The sequence below is a fragment of the Natator depressus genome, chromosome 8 (genome assembly GCF_965152275.1).
Source record: "Natator depressus isolate rNatDep1 chromosome 8, rNatDep2.hap1, whole genome shotgun sequence".
Classification (NCBI taxonomy): domain Eukaryota; kingdom Metazoa; phylum Chordata; order Testudines; family Cheloniidae; genus Natator; species Natator depressus.
Genome location: NC_134241.1, coordinates 63,174,027 through 63,201,334, shown reverse-complemented (window position 1 = coordinate 63,201,334; position 27,308 = coordinate 63,174,027). Strand labels below are relative to the sequence as shown.

The window sequence follows — 27,308 nt, the reverse complement described above, 5'->3', positions numbered from 1 at the left end:
TGACTAAAAATCCCTGCCTTTCTGAAGTACTCAGATTTTGGTCTCTTGGGATTTCATAATTTCAATAGTTTTCTAGTCACCACACAGTCTTCCAGAGTAGATGAAGCCTGAATTTCTAAAGTAAAAAGAAAAGAAGACCAAAAAAATCATCTTTTGGTTTTTTTGCTTTTCTTTCTTCAAAAAGCTTTTAAGAAAGAAACATAAAAGAACAAAGCTCAGTTCTTTAAAAATCCTTTGTGGGTCACTTTAAGCTGTCTGAATCAAATGCACAGTATCTATGGACACTTTCTGCCATTCATCTCTTCTCTCTATTACCTTAAAATAATTTTACTGGAATCCCATATATTTTAATAGAACAATAACTGAAAAATAGAGTAAGTAAGTAAGGAATCTGGACATATTCAATTATTTACACATCTTGATGTTGCTGTAAAGACCCTAGTAATTATTTGGACTAGTTTGTGTTATCTGGCATACACTATATCAGCTATTGTTCCCTCATTGTGTGCTACTCCTTTAAAACCCACGGCATACTTTGTTTATAGCTGTTACACTAAAACATAGCAAACTTCCAGCATCAGAAACTTGGGGAAGAGCAGGGTTCAGGTTTAAATAGGGAAGTCCCAAGTGAATGCTTTTGCTGATGACATTTGGTGATATCAAAATAGGAGGCATCCAATATATTCTGGAATAAGAAATAAAGGACACTTGTCCTGGGGTGCAGAATAATGCCCCTCTGACTAAATGGCATCAGTCTGAAGAGATGTTTAAGTGGCCGCGTATGTTAAAAGGGTATCATGACAGTGCAGAAGAGCTACGGTTTATATGTTTGTGTAACACACGAGTGAAGTGTAAACATTCAGAAATCATGGTACGCTTAAAGCAAATGAAAGCAGTTCTCAGCAGAAAAATGAAAAGTATACATAAAGAGACAAAGGCAGAAGGTTTATTTTGTGTATAACGATGGGAAAGCTATGTACACACACAATGTAGTTGAGAATACAGAAGTACAAAGAGGAAAGAGCAGCAGTTCTGAATCAAGAAATGTTTCATGATGACAAGTCATTAGAGGAAGGAAAGAAGTCATTTACAATCCCAGTGCATATAGTGGCATTAGTGATATGTAAACAGGGGGAGAGAACCGGGGACTGCTGCACTGCTATTTAATATATTTGAAATGTGTAACTTTTTATGTAACATGTAATACATATATAATATGTATGGTATAATGTATATATCTATGCGTTTCAACATTTCTAGAATTGAGGAAATAGTGTGTTTGAAATCTGTATACATGTATATATTCTTTGGTTTTCATTTCTTGTTTGGTGCATTATAAATACAGTATGCTAGGAACACTAATATAAGATGTATCTCTTTCCCCAGCTTTCCTTTTCACTAAGAGCAAACTGAAATCAATTGTCTGAGACAGCTTTGTGGCATGATGTTCAGCAGACTTCGCTATGCAACAAAGCACTTAATCAGGTGTTTAACTCCCATTAATTTCAATGGGATTTAAGCGAGAGCTGCTTGGAAAACCAAAATTTTTCCTGTGCAAAATTTTGAACAAAAAATCTTGGTTAGAAATTTTTCAGTTGAAAAATTTCAGATTTCCTGCTGAAAGTTTCAAATTAAATGTTTTTGTTTCAGATTAACATCTTGAAACAGTATGATAATGTTCATTTTGACTTGAAATGTCATTTTGTTTTCATGTTTTGGTTTCAATAAAACCAAAACAACAGTTTAAATCAAAACAAAATAAAAATTGCCATTTTGAACTGACATTTCAACATAAAATGCTTTGTTTTTCTTTTTCAGTTTCAAGATGCCAAAAGAAAATTACATTTTAAGTCAAAATGAAATGAACTATTTTTGTTTACTTTTGGAATTTTGAAACCAAAACATCGAAGTGTTGATTCAAATGAAAATTTTCATTTTGACATTTCCTGTAGGCAAATCAAAATGGTGGTCCTATTTGTCATTTTGTTGTGAAAAGTGTTAGTTTCAGTTAAACCAGATTTTTCAGTGGGAAAACTTTCCATATAATTTTTTTAATCAGTTCTAATTTAAGCATGTGCTTAAAGTTAGGTATGTGCCAAAGTATTTTGCCAAATTGGGGCCTATGTTGTATAAGTGTAATACCATTACTTGAATATTTGCTTGCCTCCATAGTCTAAACTGGCTAAAAGGCATATCATCCAAATAATTCTAGTCTGATCTAAAATAATCCAATAGTATACATAATAAAACACTTAGTGTTTATGTTTTTATATTGCTACAATAATTTCATCTGCAATATGAAACATATTTTGTTATATTCTATTCACAGAAGTGTGGTTATGTATAAATCACAAGAGAGGAATAAAACATTTTTACAGGAGATCAACAGCAAAATTACCTCAGGCATTTCTCTAGTAAAAGAAAGATGATAAAGAGATTATCTTGGTGTAATACAGTTATTATACAGCAATGTATTACACTTAAGTTTTCAGACCAGGGCAGCTCCTTGAGACATTAACATGCTACATGTAACAGAGACAAATAACAGCATTTTGCACACACATACAATACTGAATAGAATCTGAGAAAGAGAGTCGGTGTCAGTTTTGGGATGTGATGCATGTGACACTTAGGCCACGTCTACACAGGGATAAAAAACCCTGGCTGGCCAAGATCAGCTGACTTGGGCTCTCAGGCCTCAGGCTCTGGGGCTGACAAATCGCTGTGTAGACTCTTGGGCTCAGGCTAGAGCCTGAGCTCTGGGACTCTGTGAGGGTGAAGAGTCCCACAGCTCAGGCATTAGCCCAAGCCCGAACATCTACACAGCAATTTTTAGCCCCTGAGCCCGAGCCTTGTGAGCCCAATTCAGCTCACAAGGGCCAGCTGCAGCAGTGCCACGGGTCTTTTATCCCTATGTAGATGTACCCCAAGGGGCTTAGGGATTGAAGCAGAAGCCAAGCTGCTGTCTCTCTCAAACTGTAGAGCCTCAGCATACTTAATAAAGATCTCTTTCCCATAACTGCCTTCATCCCATAACTCTGCCACATCACTTAATAATAATGAAACACAGACCTGTAAACACTTATTCTTGTGAATACTGAACTCAAGGGGACTACTCAAATGTGTGTTTGTAGGTCTGGACACTGTACTAATATAACATGAGTAATAATACTCAAATGAACAACTGCACAATTCATTAATGTACTTGTCCTGTAAAACTCTGCCCAGAAAGAACAAAGTACGAGATGAACATATTGTCCCAGATTCAGCCAGGTACTAAAGGAGGTGACTAAATTTAAGCAAGTGATTAAATCCCATTGACTTCAACTTACTTGTGTGCTCAAAGCCAAGTACGTGTCTAAGTACTCTGCTGAATTAGGCCTGATCTACAATGGTGAGCAATATCATGCACTTAATCCTCATTCATTAAGGATAACCATGCACAACCCATCAGTGAGCAAGGTGATTGATTCCTGAAGTGAAAAATAAGCATATTCCTCTGCCTGGAATTATGTATTACAGTACTGACATTCTCAGTTCACAGATAAAATAGATCTACTTAAAGTGGTAGCAATATTGCAACTAACAAATTCTGCCTGTGGATTTGAAATATGATATCTTCACTGGACCTTTGGTTAAAATGAATAAATTCATACCATGGTGCATGTTTGAAACCCATTCCATGTGAATTCATAGAATAGTTGCATTTTGTTTTAATCAAGTGAACTTTTTATTCAAATGAAATGTACAGATAGTAGTCCTAATCCTACTCCCAGTGAAATCAAAGACAATTCTTCCATTGATTCCAACAGGACAGGGCTTGGTATATTGCCAGTGGTTTATCCAAAATAGTTTCACATTGTTCACTGTTATGACATATCTGATTCCACAGACATTGAACCAAACTTCTAAATCAACAGCTGTGAATAATGTGGGATGTGATATATTTACATTTTAAGGGTGAAATCCTGGTCTCATTGAAGTTGATGGGATCTTTGCTACTGACTTCAGTGGAGCCTGGATTTCACCCTGAGCTCTTAGAATATCTCGCCATGGAGTAGTCTTACGTATTGCACTGTAAGAAACCTAGAGACCATGCACCATGCAATACCCCAGTAGAAATGGGTTAAAGCAGTATTTTCAGACTGATATTCACTATCTACTAGCATCTGTTCCAAAATTAAGCAAAGGAACCAAAGTAGAGTGAAAATGATTCCTAAATAGGTGAGAACCAAGATCTGAATGTTTACTTTGGAAAGTTCTATCTCTCATTTTTTACACAAAATAATACAAAGAAATATGATGCTACTTAGAAACTTAGCTTCTGCATTTAAAGCCATAGTTGGAGAATTAATTATTTACAATAAAATATTTTAATATGTTCAAAACATTGGTAAATGATTTTAAAAATATGGTTCTTATTGCTTTTCTGAGTGCTAAACTAGTTTCCTGTTCATTCAAGGCATCTTCCATTGTGTTTCAATGGCTTTAAAATACGAAGAGTGTACAGACTGCTAATAATCTTCCTGTTCACCCCACTCAACTGCTGGATCATCATCCATTCGCAGAATAAGGTAGGAGAGAAGCTGAAAGAGATTCTGCCACAATAATAAAGAGACAAAAAAGGAGAGGTCGCTTACATCTACCTCACAGTGGTCGCCAGCATAGTTTACATCACAGATGCACTGGTATTTGTTAAGTAGGTTCTGGCAGAGGCCTCCATTCATGCATGGATCAGAGTTGCACTCATCAATGTCTGTTTCACACCTACAGTAAAAGACCAAAAGCGCTAAGCAACTGTGGTAGCAACTAGATAACATTAAACGGACAAGGGTTTCTCACTGTCTTGAAAATAACAGACATTACCAGCTACACTTACATCTTTGATGCCTTGTGTTGTTTTCACATATAGGTACAAAAATGGGAAATCCCATATCTGTGGCATTTTGATGCTCACATTGGCACTTTGGCATGTAAAATGGGCATTTGTGACTTAGGCTGATTACACAGGGATGAAAAATCCTGTGAGGGTGGAGGGTCCCAGACCTTGGTTTCTAGGCAAGCCTGAGGGTCTACACAGCAATTTTTAACTCTGCAGCCCGGGCCCTATGTGTCCAAGTCAGCTGACCCAGGCCAGCCGCAGATGTGCCACGGGTCTTTTATCCCTGAGTAGACATATGCTTAGAGGCTGGTCTTGGCTACCTTCTGTAGAGAACTGTGCTCCCTCCACTCTTACTGATGTCCATGAGAGTTTAAGGCACTTTGCATCTTGAACAATTGGGCCCTAAGTCACAAAAATGCACATTTTCATCGATTCATAGATCCCGCAGTTAGCAGGGACCATTGTGATCATCTATTCATATGTCTAAGTCCTACGTATCCAAAGCATCCAAATACCTATTGCCTACTAGAAATCCCATTAGACTCCTAATAGCATTCTTCTGCTGGCCTAGTTGAGGACCATAATACCAGGAAATATAGTATGTCAAGTGTAGCATTGTATCAGATTTTAAAGGCTTAGTTAAATATTATTTAATGGTTTCAAATAATATTTATTATAAAATAGGGGCTATCCCACTTCTCATGACAAATAATTTATTAATGAGATGAGGTGGATGAGGTAATATCTTGTATTGGACCAACTTCGGTTGGTGAGAGAGACAAGCTTTCAAGCTACATGGAGCTCTTCTTCAAGTCTGGGAAATGTACTCAGAGCGAATGTCTACACTGCAATTAAAAACCTGACCCTGGCCCAGGCCAACGGACTTGGAGTTGTGGGGCTTGGGCTAAAGGACTATTTAATTGTAGTGTAGATGTTGGGAGACAAACTGGAGCCTGGGCTCTAGGACCTTTTGAGGTGGGAGGGTCCCAGAACTCAGGGTGCAGCCCAAGTCCAAATGTTTACACAACAATAAAGCAACCCATTAGCCCAAGCCCAGTGGTACCAAGTCAGCTGGCATGGGCCAGCTGCAGGTGTCTAATTGCAGTGTAGACATACCCAGAGTGTCACAGCTAAATACAAGGTGGAACAGATTGTTTAGCATAAGTAGTTAACACATATTTCAAGGAACATTCAAGGTTAAGTGGCCCATTAATACCTCTCCAGTCATATGGTGAGAAGGCTGAGTGGGAAGTTTAAGAGGGTTACAGATTGTTGTAATAAGCCATAAATCTAGTGTCTCCACAGGCACCATCTTCCAAGTTTCCCCAGGGGTGCTCAATCCCTGCTCAGCCCCAGGCCCTGCCCCCACTCCACCCTTTACCCCAAACACCCACCCCCACTCCCACTCACCCCCTGCCCCCAATGCTCCACCCTGCCTCTTCCCCACCTCTTTCTGCCACTCCCCTGAGCGCACCCTGTCCCCGCTCCTCCATCTCCCTCCCAGCGCCTCCTGCATGCTGTGAAACAGCTGATCCATGGTGTGCGGGAGGCACTGGGGGGAGGGAGGAGCTTGGCTGCTGGTGGGTGCTGAGCACCCGCTAATTTTTTCTGTGGGTGCTCCAGGGCTGGAACACCCACAGAGTTGGCACCTATGAGTGTCTCTGTTCAGACCATGATTTTTAGTATCTAGCAAAGTGATGAATATGAGCTCCCAGACTCATCTTTTGAAGGTGTTGTGCAAGGTTCCTTTGAGGGTGTGGACTGTGAGGTCAGTTATAGAGCAATCACTTTGTGAAAAGTGTTCTCCCACAGGTGACAGGGAGTTTTTTGTCTTTTATCATTTTTTTGTATAAGTGCATTCAATAGTGTAGTGATTGTCTTGTTTCACCCACATAGTTGATACTGGGGCATTTAGTGCATTGGATGAGGTATCCCACATTGTGTGATAGGGATGTGTAGGAAACATGAATCTTGAAAGATGTGTTGTGGGGGGAGTTGATCGCCATAATGGTGGAGATATGTCTGCAGGTTTGCATCTGTTGTTCTGGCAGGGTCTGGTGCCCCTTTGATTTGATTTTGAGCTTACTTCTGATGATGAGCTTGGCAGGTTGTTTGTGGGCCAGAAGTGGGGCTTCAGGTAAAATTTCTTTCAGGATGTGGTCCCCATGGAGTAAGGGTTCTAACTGTTTGATGATTCCCCATATGGGTTCCAGTGTGGGGTGGTAGGTGACAACTAGAGGTGTACAGGATTTTATTTGTGTATAGAAGCAGGTTCTCTTGGGGTATTTGGGGAGCCCAATCCAGGATGTGACCTACTTCTCTGGTGGAATGTCCTCATTTGCTGAAGGCAATTTTAAGTGTGGTAAGGTTTATATCCCTGGCTTTCTCCTTGGAGCATATTCTGTGGTATCTGACAGCCTGGCTGCAGACAGAGGTGACACATTGGGGGGAGCAGGCAGGGTCAAGAGCCCCCTCAGCAGCTGGCCCAGGTGGGGAACAGAAGGGGCAGGGCCAGAGCCTCTTCTAGCTGCTGGGAAGCTGCCTGGTGCAGCGCAGTAGCTGCCTGCAGCAGCGGCGGGTTGCCTCCCACCCAGGTTTGGCTTCTGGGGACAGGGGATGAGCGAGCCAGAGCCCCATTTCTCCCAATACCCAGCATGCATGGCACCTGTCCCAACCAGGATCTCTCTCAGGCAGCTGCTTCACTGCACAGAGCAGCAGGCAGGGCGGCTGAACGTGCCGGGGGAGAAGCCGGCGCAGTGGAAGGACAGAGCCCCTTCCCCCCACAGATAACTTGGTGGGGGGAAGGTGGCAGGCAGAGTGTGCAGGCCCCCGGCAGGGGTGGGGTGTGGAGGAGACACATGGGGAGGTCACGTGTCCTCCCCTTTAGATTGTGCCCCCTTCCCAGTATGGGGAGGCACCAGTCTATGGCTTAGATAACACATTTCTTGGTATGTTTGGGATGGTTACTGGACCTGTGAAGATAGGTGCGGTGGTCTATGGGTTTCTTGTATATAATTGTCTGTAGGGTTCCATTGCTGAAGCTGATCATGGCATCCAGGAAGTTGATGCTAGTGTGGGAGTGTTCTAGAGAGAGTTTAATGGATGGTTGGTGGTTGAAGCTGTGGTGGAAGTCTATGTGGGAGTTTAGGTCATCTGTCCAAAAGATAAAAAGATCATCAAGGGATATCATAGATTTCATGGTGCATTGTCCAGAAATTCTTCTTCAAAGTGGCCCATGAAGAGGTTGGTATATTGGGATGTTCCCAGGGTTTGGACAAAGTGGTTGTTGTTAAATGTAAAACTGTTACGAGTGAGGATGAAATGGATGAGTTTGGCGATATGTTTGGGGTGGATATCTGAGGGTTGTTCGTTATCTTGTAAATATTTGAGGCAGGCAGTGATGCCATCGTGAGGAATGTTTGTCTAGAGAGAAGTGACATCCATGGTGGCAAGAATGGTGTTCTGTGGAAGGTTGTTAATGTTGCAGAGTTTCTGGAGGAAGTTGGCTGTATCCGAGAGGAAGTTGGCCTTTTGGGTGGTGAATGGTTTGAGGATGGCTTCCATGAGTTGAGATATTTTTTCAGTAAGAGTGTTGTGGCCAGATATGATGAGTGCTGTTGGGTTCCTTTGTTTGTATATCTCAGAAAGGATGTAGACTGTCCCTGTGGTTGGTTCATGGGGATGAGGTTGTAGAGTTTCTCTTGGAGTTGTTTGTGGAAGGATTTGATGATATATTTCTGGGTAAACTGTGGTATGGGGTCGTCTCTGAGTTCTTTATAATAGGTGGTGTTGAACAGTTGTCAGTTGGCCTTGTCAGTGTAGTCATCATAGTTGAGGACTATGACAATGCCCCTTTTGTCTGTGGGTTTGATCACTATTTGGTGGTTGGATTTCAGGGACTGTCCTCTTGGTGGCGGAGAGATTATGGTGGATGTGATGTTTCCCAGACCTGGAGAAGAGCTCTGTGTAGCTCAAAAGCTTGTCTCCATCACCAACAGAAGTTGGTCCAATAAACGATATTACCTCACCCGTCTTGTCTCTCTTATATCCTGGGACCAACATGGCTACAACACACCACAAAAAACAATTTACTGTTAATTAAAAGAGTGTGAGTGTAATTAAAAGAGTGTGCCAGGACTAACTTTTAAAACTAAAATTATGACTTCAGTATTTTTTGCTGTGACTACATTTTCCCCATTTTTAGTGAGGACAATTAACCAGCCTTAATAACATCTGATTAGAAGACCTGGTCTGTTCCTGAAAATGTAAGTGTGTGGATTTTCGTCCAAATTACTAAAAGCTGTTCAGTTTAACCAAAGTCATGTCCAACTGCAAACATTCATGGCAACAAGTTTGTTTGCATAAGCATTTGGGGAAGGGCTGGTTTTCATATCAAACAGTCATATTTGAATTTTCTACATTCACCAATCAGGAACAGAAAAAATACTATCTTACTTAGTGGATCAATTACAGTCCTCAAAAATCTGAAACAAAAATTATTCATCAAACTAGTTGGCAAATACTTACGAATACAAATGAATTCATACATACAAAAATAAATCAAGATTGGTTCACATACAGGAAAAAGAGCCATAGCAGTGGAAGCTGGAAACATAAGTCCCTTAGTCAAGTTGAAAATCCCAGCCTAAATTCAATGAATAATTTCTTTGCAATAAACAGTTTGACCAACTCTACTGAGGAATAACTTGTCCATCTCTAACAACTATCAAATTCTTTCTTTTGGTCCTCACACAAAGTCCATTGCATTCTGTGGAAAGACAACCACTGATTTCCATAGGTTGTAGATCAAACCCTTTCTTAGAGATTAGTTATACTTTTAAAGGAAAATATCTGTAATATCAGTCCAATCAATCATGGAGATGGTGTATTTTTAATATCCCATTATGTGAAATAGTTTGCATTTGTTCTGGTAAAATAAATCTTGTGTGTGTTCTGTCTGATTTAGTTTACTAAAGGTCTTCAAAGAGAAAGACACCGCTAGTTTACCTTACAACATTTTGGCAACCCGGAAAAAAGGAGAATAAATATAGTGGCTATTTAGGATTTAAAAAAGAGAATAAAGTGTAGAATGTCTCATTGCAGTGGTATGTTACCATTCAGTATGCTCAGTATTGGATCACCACTCAGTAGTAGGACCTTGGGAACCATAAAATAGAGGTTATTGCCAGCCAGTAAGTGTAGATATAAAGAAGGACTCTTATTTCCAAAGCTTTAGTTAGCAAGATGCCTAAGAGTGAAAGGAAGAAGGAAAAAACACTTTCCTCCTACCCTGAAGCTCCAAGATAAATAGACACCAAAAAAGTGGTTGAGACGGTTTTTCTTCTCCAAATCTTCTGGGGTTGGCAGGGGGCCTTTCTGGATGCCTGAATTAAATATTACAGCACAGCAGCAATTGCCAAGTGCACTCTGTACTGGGTGGGCCACAATTTTTTATTTCATCCATCATTTATGACTTACTGCAGTGATTCCACAAAGTCAGTGGGCGTTAAAGAGAGAGAGGGAGAAACCTTTTCTTGAAAGATTTTCTGAATGTGCTAAGGCTACATATTGCAGGCCCACTGGACCTTTGGACTTTCTATACCATTGATTTAATTTTCATTGTGCTGAGAGAGAGAGAGCAAAACCATTTGTTTTATATTTTCTACCTTCTTTGTACTGTATTTCCTCTCTTGCTATCAGCTGAATGCTTCTGAACAAACCTCGGGATAACCTATGGGTGTCAGGGCCATGTCTTCCTCTGTTTCTACAGCACCTAGAACAATGGGCCCCCAGTCTTCACTGAGGAAAATATAGAGAATTGGGAATAATATAATAGACAATAAATATGGGTTGCGGAGGTGTACACCATCCACTACAAATTTAGTCACGAGTGAAGTTGGTGGGTTCTCGTGCTAAGAGCTGCCCTATAGTGAAGTTAACCAATTTTGTTTTTATAATTGTTTTAGAATTTGATTCTAAACTGGCAAGATACAATATTAGTGAGTGTTCTGTGCATAACACTTCCCCTGTGAGAGTACACTTCTTGTATTTCCATTGGATGTCAGTTAAAATAAAACCATTAGTTTTATGTCTGTCTATTTGTGTATTATATGAGGATTTCTGTGTTTAAGTGTCTATACACAGAGAGATAAAATAATTATACTGTTCTATTTTGTTGTGTTTGAAACTGACATAAAGCCAGGAATATTTGTACGAAGAGGGAGATGGGATCAGTAGGATGTCATTTAAGAAAAAAAGCATCTTGGGTCAAATTCATCTGTAATTGAAGTAATTGGAGTTACACTAGGGATGAATTTGACCCATTGACTATTGACTTTTGTAGAAATCAGATTCTCATGCTGTTAAACCCTGGAAGTCATATTTGGCAAACAGAGGATTAAGCTTGGCAAATAACTGATTTTTGGTTTGCTGGCTGAACCAAAATATTGGGAAAAAATTGTTTTGGTTCAACCACACTGTTTTGTTCAACACAAAACATTTTGTTTCTTTTTTGAGTTTTTTAACACTTTAAAAAAATAAAATATAGGCAAATTTCAAAATGAAACGTTCGTGGTTTCAAAATGAAAAATTGGAATGTTTCATTTTAACAATATCAAAACAACATGTTTAGACTTTTCCAAACTTTTTATTTTAAATTTCCAACCAAACTATTTGGCAAATTTGACCTGAATTCAAAAATAATTTCAGTTGACCTGAAACTGTTTTTTGTTGTTGTTTTTTTTTGCAAATAACATGAATCAAAAACATTTTGCCCAGTTCTAACTCTAGCTCATTTTGAATAGACAGAACTGTGTCTGCAGCAGGTGAGGCACCATTTCAATCACTAATTTTGGATATCCAAAAAGGAGCCATTCTGGAACTCATGTTGTAAAAAGACAATCCAATATTCCTACAATAACCTGCTGAGGGAAAGTGCACATAAAGTTCTGAAGTGTCTCACCGTTCTCCACTAAAGCCTGGCAGGCACATACATCTCAACTCGCCTTTGAGCTCAGTACAGTTGCCATAGTTGTAACAAGTGAGATTTCTCTTCTCATTCCCACAGACGGAAAAAGGAAGCCTGATGTGCCTAGATGAATAAGAGGCAACAGCAGCAATTAATATCTCTTTATTTATTTCAGGTAAAATCTAATTTTCCCTCATTCATTTATTTAACACCATATTAAAATGCTAGTCTGTTTCAGTTGAATGCGTTTAGGTTTTCTGTTTTACAGATGAATTGCTTTAATAAGGGTCAAATTCTAATAGCATTGGGCTCACAAAAACAACAGGAGTACTTGTCACACCTTAGAGACTAACAAATTTATTTGAGCATAAGCTTTTGTGGGCTACAGCTCACTTCATCGCATGCATAGAATGGAACATGTCAAATAAATTGGTTAGTCTCTAAGGTGCCACAAGTACTCCTGTTCTTTCTGCGGATACAGACTAACACGGCTGCTACTCTGAAACCTGTCATTGGGCTCACAGTAAGCTGTACTTTACTTCACAAAGGTGCCTATCAGCTTCAGTGGCTCCTTGGGTAAGGTACTATTCAATGTGAGTAAGGGTGGCACAATCTGGCTGTAAATCAGCACACAGCTGTGAATCTCTAGAAGGATGCACGGCATGTAGACAGACATCTTCTATGGTCTGCACAGTTTTCTTGCAGGGAACAACGCTCCAGACCTGTATTCATCTATTCAATTGCTATCTGGCATACTTATTATCTTTGCTGCTGAGTGAAATTCAGTTACTAAAGGGGGTGTCTACAAAGGAAGGAAAGTGTGATACCAAGCAACTGAAGTGTGATACCAAGCAACAGTGAATCTCAAAAACTTAATTTCACATCAGTTCAACTGGCTTTCCCAAGCTCCAGTAATACCAATTTAATAATTCACTCTGAGGCAAACAATGGGCCAAATCCTTCCTTTAGGTAAGTGTCTTGGAGCTATTTGGTAGCAATATAATTTAGCACTTTATCTGAAAGAATCTGTATATAGGACATAGTACGTCAAATGCAAAAACAAAATTTGGTAATGGCTCAAAATATATTGTTTTCAAGTTTGTCTGAGTTTTAAATGAAATTAGAGGGTCAGATCCTCAGCTGGTGTAAATCAGTGTAACTCCATGGAAGACAATGGACTATAATTCCTTATGGTCCAGTCTCTGTACCAATTAAGAACAAAAGGGACCCAGTATTTTATTTGTCTTCAAGTTTATTGGACTAATCCTGCAAGTCCTTACTCAGGCAAAACTCCCACTGCAGTCAGTTTCTGTCATCTCAAGGAGCCATGTATGGGGCTGAAATAAAGCCGTCTCTGGTCTCCTCATTACATTTCAATTCTGGATGGTGGAAGTTCTGTGAGGAAAGCAATTTCCTATTATTTTGGCCCCGTAAATGGCTTCCAGAGACACTAAAAGAGCCTTTTCAACCAACAGACAAACAAAATGATGTGAATTAGGAGCCAAAGTTCCTAAGTAACTTGGATGCTTTTGAAAATTTTACCCAAAGACAAAAGCAAAGTACATGTTATTTGGATTTACCTGAATAAAACACTGTGTACACATTATATTGGTGATCCAACAGAATACAAGATCTGCACAATGTCCCTAGATTCCTTAGAAATGTGAATGTCTGTGGGGTAATAATTCTGCAGGGAAAACCTAAGTCCTGTTCTACTTAAATTTAGGTTGACATAACTATGGTGCTCAGAGGTGGGAACAATTCCCATCCCTGAGCGCTGTAGCTATGCCTTCGTAATCGCTGGTGTAGATTCGGCCAACAGCAGGTCAACAGCACAATGCTTCTGTTGACCTAGTTACCACCACTAGGGGAGGTGGAGTACCTACAGTGACAGAAAAACCCTTTCTTTGCATCTATACTGTGGCACTACGTAAGCGTGGCCTAAGTATTAATGTAGGATTGATGTAGGGGTTGATCTTTTCTCAGTTTAATTTAAACAACTTGGAAAACATCTGAGAAGTGAGCTCCGATGGCAGGAGTTTCTTTAGCTTCTGACAGGTTTCAGAGTAGCAGCCGTGTTAGTCTGTATTCGCAAAAAGAAAAGGAGTACTTGTGGCAACTTAGAGACTAACAAATTTATTTGAGCATAAGCTTTCTAAGGTGCCACAAGTACTCCTTTTCTTTTAGCTTCTGAAGCTTTCTTATTTATAATACCTGCAAAATTTTCCAGTGAAGTTACCAGCACACAGGCAGGAATAAGAGTTAACTCCATCTATGCAAGTTGCCCCATTTGCACACAGGTGACCACGGCAGTTGTCTATGTCCTCTTCACAGTTTACCCCAGTATAACCAGGGTCACATCTGCACTCGTAGGATGCGATTCTATCCAAGCAGTTTCCATGAATGCAGGGGTTTGAAAAGCATTCATCAATGCTGGTTTCACAGTGCATGCCAGTCCATCCCTTGGGACACGTACAACGATAGTAACTATATAAGTCTTCACATATCCCATCGTGCATACAGGGATCAGAGCTGCAGGCATCCAATTGCAAACAGCCAGTAACAACAGAATTTGCAGATATTTTGAGGAATTGCTCTTCTTGAGGTTTTTTTGTGTGACCGTCATAATTTTCAATGTACGAGAGATAAATGCCGCTGATTTCTATAGTGCTCATGCATCCCCTTAGGCCATCCAGATTGTCAAAAGCTTTGTCGGCAACATAAATATCTATTTCTTCTCTTAGGAAGTTGAGGCTTCCTGTGGCGACTGTACTCGTTGCAGTGTCTTTTTTATCATCTATATCAATGTGCCATCTAGACGACTGGGATAGGGGTTCTGTCATCGAGAGAATCACTTGGTGCCATTTCCCATCGTTCACGGGCTGTGAACTAGCTAGGGTCAGCACGTAAAAGCCGTTGCCGCTTTGCAGCTGAAACACTAGCCTGGTGTTCTGAATGCGAATGGTAATGAACTCTGGCTCCTTCTCAGCATACAGCAGTATCACATCAGCATCCCTAGTCCGAAAGCCAAAGACAATGTTGGTGAGGTCTCTCCGTATCTTCCCATTGGTTCTGTAAAATATTGCACTGCTTCTGCCGCTAAACACTGCATTGGCAACACCTGTGCAAAGATAATAATATCCGTTGAGAAAGCAGGCCAATTTACAATTGATACCTGTGCAACATTTTCCCTACTCCACTGTGCCAGGCTGCCTGCCTCTTGTAATTTCAATCTTTCCACTTTGTTCCATGAAGCATGCAAATTCTAATCAGTGTCAATATTACGCCTCTTGGCTTCTCATTTTAAAAAATAAGAGTCAGATGCAAATCCCTGTCTCCACTGAAGTCAGTGAGCTATGCTGATTTTCATCAGCTGAGGATCTAGCCCTAAATGTTGTAATCTCTGGGGCATCCTAAGTGTTTTTGTCTAAACTCTCACTCTCTCTTAGGCTGCAACTGTGACCCTGATTCTGATCTCATGTAAGGCTGTGCAAATCAGGAGTAACTCCATGGAAGGCGGTAGAGAAACACTAGTATAAAATGAATGCATTTGAGATCAGAATCAAGCCCTATTTCTTTGTCTCGTGCCACACTTAATGAATAAACAATAACAAAGGCCCAATCCTCAGCTGGTGAAAATCAGCATAATTCTCCTGAAATCAATGGAGCTAGGATGATTTACACCGGCTGTTGAGCTGGGGAAATAACTTTGTAAAGGTTTGTGAAATTCAGGCTGAATAGAACTGCAGTGGCTGGTGTTAATTTATGTGTTGTTTTTTCCAAGATGGTAAATAGGTGTATTAGCCAATGGTAGGAATTACAAAGAATGTCTAATAATTAGTTCATGTGTTGTTGATACTTGCCTGAATTTACAATCTTTGTAAACACCCAGTAGTTCCAGAACTGCAGAAAAAGTAGAAACCCTCCCACTTCCATTTCTCTCCTTTGTGAAAAAGTATCTTTAGGGGGTTTACCAATTTAGGATGATTATGATTATATAAAGCAACAACTTTTGATCCTGAGTCACTGTCACAAATCAGGAATATTCCACTAAAGTCAGTGGAGTTACAACCAGTGTAAAACTAATGTAAGGAGATTCAGGCCCATGATGTTGATGTTCCCTCAATTTCACACTGGCATATTTCCACTGACTTCAGTGATGCTGCACTGATGGAACTTGGAGGGGAATATAGCCCTAATTGCATAGGGCTGTGAGTGTAGTTTAGTGAACAGAATTGTGTCCATTTTTAGGGCCTGATAATCTGATCTTTACACATATATTTGACATTTTTCATTGGCATTTTGTCCATTTTAATAGACAAAAACAGTCAGATTTTAAATGTGCATTCCAGGCTTTTTCAGGGTGTGTGCTATTATATAGGGCAGGGGTGGGCAAACTTTTTGGCCCAAGGGCCACATCGGGGTTACGAAATGGTATGGAGGGCTGGGTAGGGAAGGCTGTGCCACCGCAAACTGCCTGGCCCCTTCTCACTTCCCGCCCCCTGACTGCCCCCTTCAGAACCTCCGACCCATCCAACCCCTCCCTGCTCTTTGTCCCCTGACTACCCCCTCCCAGGCCCCTCACCCCTAACCATCCCCCTGGGACCCAACCCCCTATCCAGCCGCCCCTGCTCCCTGTCCCCTGACTGCCCTGACCCCTATCCACACCCCTGCCCCCTGACAGGCCCTCCAGGACCCCCGACCCACTTCTTGTCCCCTGACCGCGCCCTCCCGGGACCTCCATCCCTAACTGCCCCCCCAGAACCCTCCCCATCCAACCCCCCTCCCTGTCTCCTGACCACCCCCCTCCCTGAACCTCCGCCCCATCCGACCGCCCCCTGTCCTCTAACTGCTCCCGGGACCTCCTGCCCCCTTACCATGAGGCTCAGAGCGGCAGGACAGGCTTATTGGAAAGCCTGGGAGGTGGGTGGGCGCAAGCCGCGCTGCCCACATGGCAGCATCACTCCAGGAGAGAGGGGACAGTGGGGGAGGGGATGGGGACTAGCCTCCCTGGCCAGGGGCTGGCGGGATGGTCCTGCAGGCCGGATGTGGCCCGCGGGCAGTAGTTTGCCCACCTCTGATATAGGGGGAGGGGAGAGACAAGGAAATGTCTCCTATTCATGCTTCAGTTCAAATCTGTATGGGTGTTAGGGTTTGTGAGAGCTGTGGTGGTCAGATAAAGCAGATTGCTAGGATATCTGTAGGCATTCTTTCCCAATTGTGGCAAATTTTGGCTGAAATAACCCTTGGGATTACCAATAAGGGATTATTAATGGGAAACCTCACAAGAAAAGAATCTGCCCTTCACTTTACTGTAAATACTAGAAAATAAGTTTATTTGAAATAGTTTGGGAATGGAGATATAGACACTAAGCACTGTGAATGATCACATTGTCTTATGCCTGTGTACTCTAAATGCTAAGGCAATGGATGTACCATTATGTCTCTTGGCATACCAACTCTTGTGCCTCATAAAATGGGAACGTGAATAGAAACAGTTTTTCCAGGATAACTTATGGCATTTGGAAACATCAGTGTTTGTAATGTATGTATTTTCAAAGTTTACTTCAGTTCTCAGAGAGAGAACCAACTAAGATTTTTTAAATCAAAAACTTAAAACACTCTTGTGTGGACATTATTAAGCACTTGGCAATGACTAGCTGGCTAGTGTGCTGTTACTCCTGTTTGTGACAGTGATCATAATTATCTGTCTCTTACCTTGTGCCTCCCACATCTACTTATTGTACCTACCTGTTTTGTTTCATCATAGACCTACAATGCAAGCTTTTTAGTGCAGGATCTGAAATTATTATATGTGTGTATAGCACCTATCACAGCTGGACCCCAGTTGCTGATTGGGGCTTCTAGGTGTCCACCCCACACTTGCCCTGAAGGGGTTAATGCACGGCAGATGGGCCAGTTTACTTATTAGGCTGAAGGCCGAGAGGAAAGCCCTAATTAGGGGATGCTCACCTGTGCAGGAACAGGCAGGTCTTCTATAAAGCCAGGGAGCTGATAGCAGGAAGGCAGCTGTGGGGAGGTAGTCTGCAGTCACTCCCTGGAAGAAGGGAGGTGTGTTTGGGGGCTATAGATACAAGTAGCTCACAGTTGCTCACTAAGATGAGGGAGAAGAGAGGCCGGCAAACACCAAAGAAGTGGGTAGTGCCAGAGTAGGAAGCAGCCCAGGGAGTAAGCAGCAAAGTTGGGGACTGAACAGACCTTGGCTGCGTGTTGTAGAGACTTGACGGACTATACCTCGGAAGGGTGGAACGCTGAGTGACCTAGCCAAAGGGCCAAGTCACAAAGAAGATGCTGCAGTTCCTGGAGGAAGAGAGGGGCTGCAGACCAGAGAGAGAGATGGAACGATGGCGTGTAACCACTGGGAGGGGCGTTGACCTCGCGAACTAATCCCCAGAGTGGCCAGAAGGAGGCATCACCCTAGCAGTGAGTGGAGGCCCTTGTTACACACCTCAGTACTAATAATAAACAATAATAACAACAAACCAATTCAGTTCTATTGTCTGTGAGTTTAGGGGAATATTATTATGTCTGTCTACATAGAAGTTTGGAAACTAATGCACGGAAACAAAGAGATAATTAAAGATACATAACATATCTGTCTCCCAGGAGTTTATGAATGTCCATTATGGCAACCCCTTACCATTGCCACATAAAAGAACACTGAGATCTAAAGTTAAAGACTGCTAAAGATGTAGATTGCGTTGTTTTTTAGCAAAAGGAAACAGTGCAATTACTTCCCATCCATATGTTTATACTCCACTATAATCAGCTAAAATTGTTGATAAGATATCACCTATTAGATTTTTATAATGAAAGAGAATGTGTAATATGTTATTTAGGTTATAAATATAACTATGTATTTTAAAATATAAATGTGTTTTAATACTCACTCTGACTGACCTCTTTTTCCTGTCTCAACAATAACCTGCATCATATGGATCTATTTGCAGGGTGCTCCGTTTCGTCTATGCTAGAAATCTTTTGCTGACCAACTCTTCTGTTCCTAGGAGTCAGCTATTCTAACTGCTTCCATTGCACTTTGTGTACAGTAATCCTGCTTCACAGCATCATGGGGGTATTTTTGGAGAAAAAAGGATGCTTTTTGGAAAACACCATAACAAAATCTCAGCGTGCTTTTTAAATTCCACGCTATTTCAAGGGAGGGGAAATAGAAAAGCGATATCCAACACATTGGCAAATGTTCTTATGATAAGTAGTGGTCATTAATTTTCAAATGAACAAGCTTCTTGGAATTCTCATGCTCTTTATTAAGATACCAGTTGAAATGACTATCTTTCAAATGCATTGCTAGTGTTAGGATGCTTAAGATAGCTTTTAAAGATGCTTCACTTTAAGAAAATGGAATAAAGCAGTGTGCAGGAGTATGTCATCTGGCATGTCTTTCCAGAGGAGGGAGAATATTTTAAGATTAATCCTCTTATCTTCTTGCAGTGGTGCTCTGATGGAACAAAGTGGTCTATTTTATAAACATGCCAAGTAGATGCATTGATTAACTGAAGAGTAAAGCCCCTGCAGGCAATATTATCTGAATCCTCACTCCATTGCTTTCAAAATGGAAGGGTAATTTTAAAAAAGAGGCCCAAGATTAAATGGATCTTAATTTGTGATCAGCCACAGATGACGGCTGAAACTTGAATTTTAGTATCCCATTATTCCATTCATAATACTTTTAATAGCAGTGATCAAGATTCTATTATTTATTATTGTATTATTATCATCACTAATAACAAACAAAATTCTGCTGGGTTGTATGAGAATTGGAATGCTTGATTTAATTGAACAGGTCATGAAAATCAACGTTATCTGAAGTTGTTTCAGTTTCCCAAAGGTTATAGGGATGATAGAAATGTACCTACATTCAAATCCTTGGTGTACCAGCTGGCACTGTGCTTCATGAGGACAAGGGCTGAGCTCACACCACTTAACTTCCTCGCATGCTTTCCCTGCTGTGTTTGGGGGGCATGTGCAAGTGAAGTCGTCCCAGATAGAATAGCAAATGCCACCATTGTGGCAAGGGTTGGTCTAAATGGAAAGAGTAGAGACAATCAAAGTGTTAGCAAGTGGCAGTGGAGTCCCACACAAGGGAAAGCAGGATTGCTTGGGATAAAACGGAATTGTGTTTACTTTGGATTGAAAGCTATAAAGCCTTACAGGTTCCATGCATGGGTAGCAGGTTTAGTAAATGGTTATCCTTACCTCACCTTTCATAACCCCCATATATTTTGCTGCTGATGCCCACGATATTCAGCACTATTCAGCAAAATCTGCTCTTACCAGCATGTTTATTTGTTTAAGATGTCATTACTGTCACATATTGCATGGGAACATTCATGGGCCAAAAGAGGAGTCCTTGCTCTAAACATGGAAACATGCTTTGAGAAATGGCATCCTCACCTTGCAAAGATTGTCACCAGTACAGCCCTGGGTCACGTTGATCAGTGTTCGGTTGATGACAGAATACAGTGATGTGGTAATGGGGAAGAATTCCAGTTGTTGGTTATTCAGTCTTAAATCTTGGATACAGCCTTTAAAATACCCACCATTTATATCAGTTTCTTGTTTGTCTGGTAGTCCTCCAATATAGAGAATATCCCTACTTTGGACTGTTAGTATTGGAGTAGAAATGTAGCCTAGCTGTTGAGATGACTGGAACAATTCAGCCTTATTTGGCTGTATTTTTAATGATATTAAGTAAAAATTTCCATCACTCACAGTCCATGTGCTGAACAATTTGGTGGAATTTGAGGCTAACATGACTAGTTTTCCATCTTCCAACCAGATCCTTATATACAGAGATGTACTGTTCCTCACAGCTAGTAACAAGCCAGAAGACTTCCGTGTTCGGACAAACATTGATATAGTCATGTTTTCGTTCTGACCAGCATCAACAGAAAAAGCAGCATACCCCGAGGAGTCCTCACTTCCAAATCGGCCTGGCATGTACTCTTGAAATGAGGGGGGAAAGAGAGAGAAAATAAAATAGTTTAAGACTAATTCACTAATGCAGGCAGCACAATGATCAAACATCCACCACTAATAAAGAGAGGCACCTGCTAGCATTTAAGGACAAAATAAGGATTTGATTCTGGTCTGAGTGGCTTCCATGGGAAAATTCACATTGGCTTCAATAGGAGCAGGGTTAGGCTTTATTTTGGTGCTATAAGGTACATTATTACACCACATTCTTCCCCTTTTGCAGCTTCTGTACATCTTGTGAGGATGTGTATCCAAATGGTTTCTCAGGGCAGACTCCAGCACAGTTATTTGTACTGGTCATGAGAAGGGTGTATTTTGAGCCCAACCTAACTGTTATCATCCCCTAAAGACCAAGGGTACAATCCTGGCACCACTGAAGTTAATAGAAGTTTTGTGATTGACTTCAGCGGGGGTAGGATTTCACCCCAAGACCATATGCACTACTGCTGGAGTAGGGAAGTGTAACCCATTCCAAGTGGACCCCCATGCACCATTAGGGATTTATCCTCAGGGAGGGCAGGAAGTGTTTCCCCTACATATACTCCCTAAACATTCCCATCAAGGAAAGTGGACAATGTTAAATCAGGACTAGGTCTCCACACAAAGAGGCTGATAAGAGCATATGCTGATTTAGCACATGCTCTTATTTTCTCTTTGGTTTCTACACATCACCACCCACTCTGGAGCTGTGATAGCCCTTTATTTCCTTGGCAGATTACACCTATGCTGATCTGCATCAGCCTAGATCCATCAGTGAATCTGGCTCCCAAATTGTCATTTCTATATATGATCAGTCTCTGCCAACACATGACACTGCTGTACCACCGGGGTAGGCAAATGATCTAGAATCCAAGACACTTTTTAAAAAATTTGTGTTTATCAGTTAAGATGATTAAACCAGAACTCCTCTCTTTCTGTCACTCTCTATTTTCCATAATGAAGCTAGGGATTTTTAATTAAGAACAGAAAACATATCTCCCAAACCACTGTAATGAAACTATTTATTCTGATGCATCAGCTTTTTGAACCACAGTATTTCTATTCGTTTTACGTTTTAAGTTTCAAAATCTTGTTCTCCATATTGTAGGCTTTCTGCCTAAACACTTTCAAGAGCTATTTTTTTTTAGCATGTCAAATGCATAAAAAGTGTCAACCTGGTTTAAAGAAAGAAATCGCTCCTGTAACTAAAGAGTCAGAGTCCTCTTTTGTGCAGTAAAACTCATATGTCAAGTTTCTGCCTGCAGCATGACTTTTTTTATGACTTGGTTATAAAACCAATGAAAATAGGGGATTGACTGTGGAAACCCTAACAGTCCTTTAACAACCAGGGTGTTACTATGTGCCACAGTAATATTATTTAGTAAGGGGAATAAATCCCCGACTTGCTCCTGAATAGACAATTTCATAAATAACTACGTATGAAATATTTTAATTTTATGAAAGAGATTATCCACGTTTCTTTCTTTATCTGCTTGTTAAAACCATGACATGTAGAAATAAATCTTCCCTTTTGCTGGAATGGGTGTTTTGAGGCATGAGAGCATTGTAGAGTGCACCCTCTCTAGAAGGCAGTCCTTGAGAACTAAGCATTTTCCATGTGAAAAAAGCGAGCATTTCTAATGAGGAGCTGGAGCATAGGAGCCTTGCAACCTCAGAAGGAAGGGTGAGTCTTAGAAAAAGGTATTACTGTACTTGAAATTTTTCTATTACTTTGCCACACACACACACAAAAAAAATACTGAATCTGATCTTGGGTTTGATGGGACACTTAGCAACCCCTTGGTCAATATTAACCTCTTGTGTCTCTACATCTGGATGCTGATCAAAATAAGTCAACATCTGTTTGTTATTTTGTATATGTAGTGAAAATATTGCCTCACGTCAATTAAATCCTTGGCAGCAACTTTTCTTCAAAAGGACATCAGCATTTCTTATGTTATCCCTCGCCACAAGTCCCCTCCTCCCCAATGCCATAGTGTTTTAAGTCCTGCATATATCTAACATCCATGTATCAAAGTGGCATGGTGGTATGATTTGCAAGGAATATTGTGGTTAGCAGAAAAAAATACCAAATACTTTTTAATCATTCTCAACAGTTCTAATGCAAGAATAAGCCTCTCCCAGCCCTGAATGGTTTTCATTTCACTTCATATAAAGAGTCAAACATATTTACCAGATGTTCTCCTACACTCCAAAGTTGCTTTTCAAACCTTTGGATAAATTACAGCTGGAGTTCAAAGCAGTCTGTTAGAATTACCTCTCAGACTTTATCATTTTACATTAAAAAAAAAAGAAAGAAGGTATCCATAACTATTAAATACAGCACATGAAATGATATAATATTTAAACATTTTGAAAGGGACTTCAAGATGCAGCTTTCTGGTGAAATACATCCAATAACCCCCTGGGACCAGATCCTCAGCTGGTATAAATCAGTGTAGCTTCATTGCCTTCAGTGCAGCTATGCCTACTTGCACCAGCTGAGGATCTGGCCCTTTGAATCTAGCCAGGGCACTGCTGATGCTCTTCATTTCTTTTCAGACTGCCTGGTTTAAAAAATAAACTGTCTTTTCTTCATCCCCAAATTATCATGTGTTAGTAGAAAGTTAGTAATCTGTACCAAGGGGTGGGGGGCATTTGTGTGTGAATACAGGGCCAAATCCTGCACACCTTCCTCAGACAAAACTCCCAGTCTGAGCTCAATAGGCTTTTGCTGAGAAAGGAGGGGAGGCTCCAGTTCAAAGTGTTCCTGAAAGGTGCTATATTTACAACCCTGGAGAATGGCGCACTCTGTTTATCCACATAGCCGGTAGAGCATAGCAGACAGCAATACAGGGACCTCATATTGTCCCTCCAGTTTGCCACAGCTCATACGTGGAGGATCACATGGAGTAGGGTCGCCAACTTTGATTGGATGAATTCCTGGAGATTTCATCACATGACATAATCTTTAATTAAAAATTAATTGTTAATTCCTGGAGACGCCAGGACAATCCTGGAGGACTGGCAACCCTAATGTGGAGGAAAGTGAGGGTAATTCAATTTCCAGGCCTATTCAGGTTTTGGCCTTTCTGCTGATTCTACCCATAAGGATGCCAGTTAAATGGTTTTTGAGATGTGGGTGCATGTCCAGTGGGAAATTGACTCATTTCACAGAGGCAACCAGGCAGCTCTCAGATGGTAACAGTTATTGGTAACTCTTACCCTGGGATGGACTTCAACCAGCTAACCAAAGATCCAATTACCAATCCTCAGGCCGTTCATTCTCCCTAGGTTGGTTGGTAAAATGATGCTATTGACTGTCAGGCTTAATCTGCCGGTGAAAGCTCAGATATGATTTTTTTTTAAAATGTCTAATTTTTTTCATCTGTTCAATGTTTTATTCATTCTTCATTTACCCTCAAAAACAGGAGTACTGCTTTACATACAGATACTGAGACTCACTAGTACCTAAGTGAGTTTTAAAAATAGGACTTAAGCTCCTAAGGCTATGTCTATATTACAAGCTAGTGATGTGATTCCCCTGTCATGGACATGTACTCACGCTAGCTGTCATCAAGCTAGCTAGCCCAGTTTCAGAGAGGTTTGTAGTCAGCTTGGCTCAGCTGTGCTTCCACTGTTGATACCAGTGTTACAGTGGCTTCCCTGCTATTTATATTCACTCTATCTGGATAAGAGTTAGGGCAAGTATGTGTACATGAGGAGGGGAATCACACCACTAGCTTATGGTGTAGACATAGCCTTTAGGTCACTGGGTGCTACACCTACAGCAAACCTGAGTTTCCCAAAGTTTAATGGCATATTAAAACTAAAAAAAAATTAAAGCACTGGATGAGCAGAACCCATCAATTTAGCTTGACTTTTCTGCCTGATTGAAATTTAGGCTTCCTATAGAGAGAAGTAGAAAATAATGAACAAGTGCTTCTACTAACCTCTTGTGTTTTCTCATCAGTTGAAAGTAAGCAGCGGAGGTCTTAAGGGTCATGGCATTTCATCACTGATATAAACAGATTTGTTATTTGTGATTATGCTTTGAGCTGGTGTTTAATACACTAATGCCAAAAACATTATCTTACCTGTTGAACAGTTTGGCCCTGTGTAGGGCCTGTAGCAGTCACATTGATAACTCAGCCACAAGTTGATGCAGCGTCCCCTATTTTGACAAGGGTGGTTTTCACACCTGTCCTGTTTCGTACAGCCTGATTTGACATTTAAAGATGTTTCACTTGATATGTTCTCAGGGGTAATAATGTTCAAGTCTATTTCAATGTCCTGAAGACAGCCTACAAATGAAGGTGCAGAATGCATATTATAGATGTTAGGTGGAGAGTCACTGCTCATGTTTCCCTCTCGTAAACCACCCAAAAATATGCTCTGAAATGCAAGCATCAGTTGATCGCTATCTATTGCAGCAGTAGATTTATTGACACATGATTCTATACAAGAGCTGTCAAGTAGATTAAGGGTAACAGCTCTTGCTAAGGTTACCTCCACAGAATGCCATTCTCCATCACTGACATTATGTGAAATATGCAAAAGAACCTGTGGCTGGTTATTGACTTGCACGAATAAGCGTAAGTAGCCATTCAGTAACTCCAACGTGACAAATGTATCTTTCTTCCCGCGGTGAAATATAAAAGCTGTAGGCTGCACAGTCTGAAACCTCAGGTTTATGTTATAGAAAGATCCCTGTACAGCGGTCATGTCACTGTTCACCCACAGGAAACCATTTCCCTCAAAAGAAAAGGTGGTTATTGTTTCACAGTGTGTTCCAGTATACCCAGGTGGGCAGATGCAGCTGGATCCATGGTGGCCATTTTTTAAATGTGGGATACATAAACCACTGTTTTGGCATTGATGGTTATTGCAGCCAAGGAGGACCTCAGTACAGTTCCTGCCACCAAAAGAAATCCCCTCCTTCTCTCCAAATGGGCAATGACAAGTGTAATTTCCAGGAAAATTCTCACAGGTGCCACCATTTTGGCAAGGGTTCATGTAACATTCATTAATGTCTTCTTCACAGTGAATACCTAAAAAAAGAAGAAGATTTGATTGGATAAGTGCAGGCCAGTTTTTCTCAAACTGTTTTAGATATTTAATAAAATGAACTCTAATTACAGGGGGGATCTGTTTATCAAGGGATGGTTGGTCCCCAGTGGTTGACAGCAATGAGAATAGATGCTGTTATTGTTTTGTACTGCAGTAGTGTATAGTGGTGCCAATCAGGGTCAGGGCCTTGTGCTAAGCTCTGTACATACACTGTACATGTGGTAAGTAAGTGATGAAGAAAAGAGCAAGCTACAAATTTGTCTTGAATGGCAGTGTAATCAAATTGAGAGAAGATGTGATCCAACAAATTGCTTTCCATGGCAGAGTGGGTGTGAAATTGGCAATTCTTCTGGAAAAATACATTTTTTTATCACATGGTAAAAGCCAAGAACTGTTCATTAATATGTATGAATAATAAAATTATACATAGCTCAGAGACTGCAAGTTCTTCTTTCTCATTTACATTCATTCAGTTGAGGGGAAGGATGGTCCCGTGGTTAGAGCGCTACCCTGGGCTGCGGGAAACCTGGTTTAAGTCCAGCTCTGCAGCAAACATCCTGTGTGACCCAGGGCAAGCTGCTTAGTCTCTCTGTGCCTCTGTTCCTATCTGTAAGGTATGGAATACTGGCACTTCCCAGCCTCACAGGGGTATTGTGAGGATAAATACATGAACGACTGTGAAGTGCTGAGAAACTACAGTGATGGAGGCCATATACGTATCTTAAATAGAAAAAAGCTTTTCCATAATCACGTCCCCACTCCTCCTTTTATAGATTCAGCTTTCTCCAGGGTGACCCCTTAGTTCTGATATTCAGTGCTCACTTCACCACGTTTCGGGAGTGACCTTTCCCTTCCTTCAACAGATTCACTCTGATGCTAACAATACATATCTCACATAGATCTGAAACTTAATAAATGGGGCCTATATCCCCCAGTTTCCCTTCTCATGCAGAACAGCCAGGAACCACATCATTCAAGAGTGACCAGTACATATGCAATGGAGAGGGGAAATCCATTTACACTCCCATGGAGGCCTGCAGAAGATCCCAGTGGGATTTTTGGTTGAAAACTCACATGCTTTGTAACACAGAGATTCCATTTTCCTCCCCAGTTTTTATTCCAGAGAATGAAATGAAATGTCTGGAGCTCTTTGGTTGAAATATAATTTCAACGTATGATCATTATGAAGTAATTAACCAAAATAATGTTTGAACCCAAATGTCTCCCACTGAAATTAAATTGGCTTAGATGGGTCTACGTTGGCTCTCCAGAAACTGTATAAGAACTCTGTAGTGTAGTTAACAGCATATGATAAGAAACTATTCCCTTCATTGAAGATAATTAGCTATCACATACTGTACCTGTCTTTGAATGTAAACCTATAAAGAGATT

At 40.8% G+C, this 27,308-nt stretch overlaps 1 protein-coding gene across 3 annotated transcripts in view; it reads right to left on the bottom strand.

Moving 5' to 3' along the window:
• CRB1 (crumbs cell polarity complex component 1) overlaps positions 1-27,308 on the bottom strand; it is a 158,321-nt gene that overhangs the window by 31,316 nt on the left and 99,697 nt on the right. The window contains exons 6-11 of one of the 3 annotated variants that reach the window (XM_074961174.1): positions 24,944-25,897; positions 20,604-20,836; positions 19,748-19,913; positions 14,064-14,970; positions 11,844-11,972; positions 4,641-4,767 (exon numbers count right to left, since the gene is read on the bottom strand). In XM_074961174.1, the coding sequence (XP_074817275.1) occupies positions 4,641-4,767; positions 11,844-11,972; positions 14,064-14,970; positions 19,748-19,913; positions 20,604-20,836; positions 24,944-25,897 (2,516 nt within the window). Of the gene's footprint in view, positions 1-4,640; positions 4,768-11,843; positions 11,973-14,063; positions 14,971-19,747; positions 19,914-20,285; positions 20,837-24,943; positions 25,898-27,308 lie in introns of all 3 variants that reach the window. The other 2 variants (XM_074961172.1, XM_074961173.1) reach the window with 2 other exon arrangements.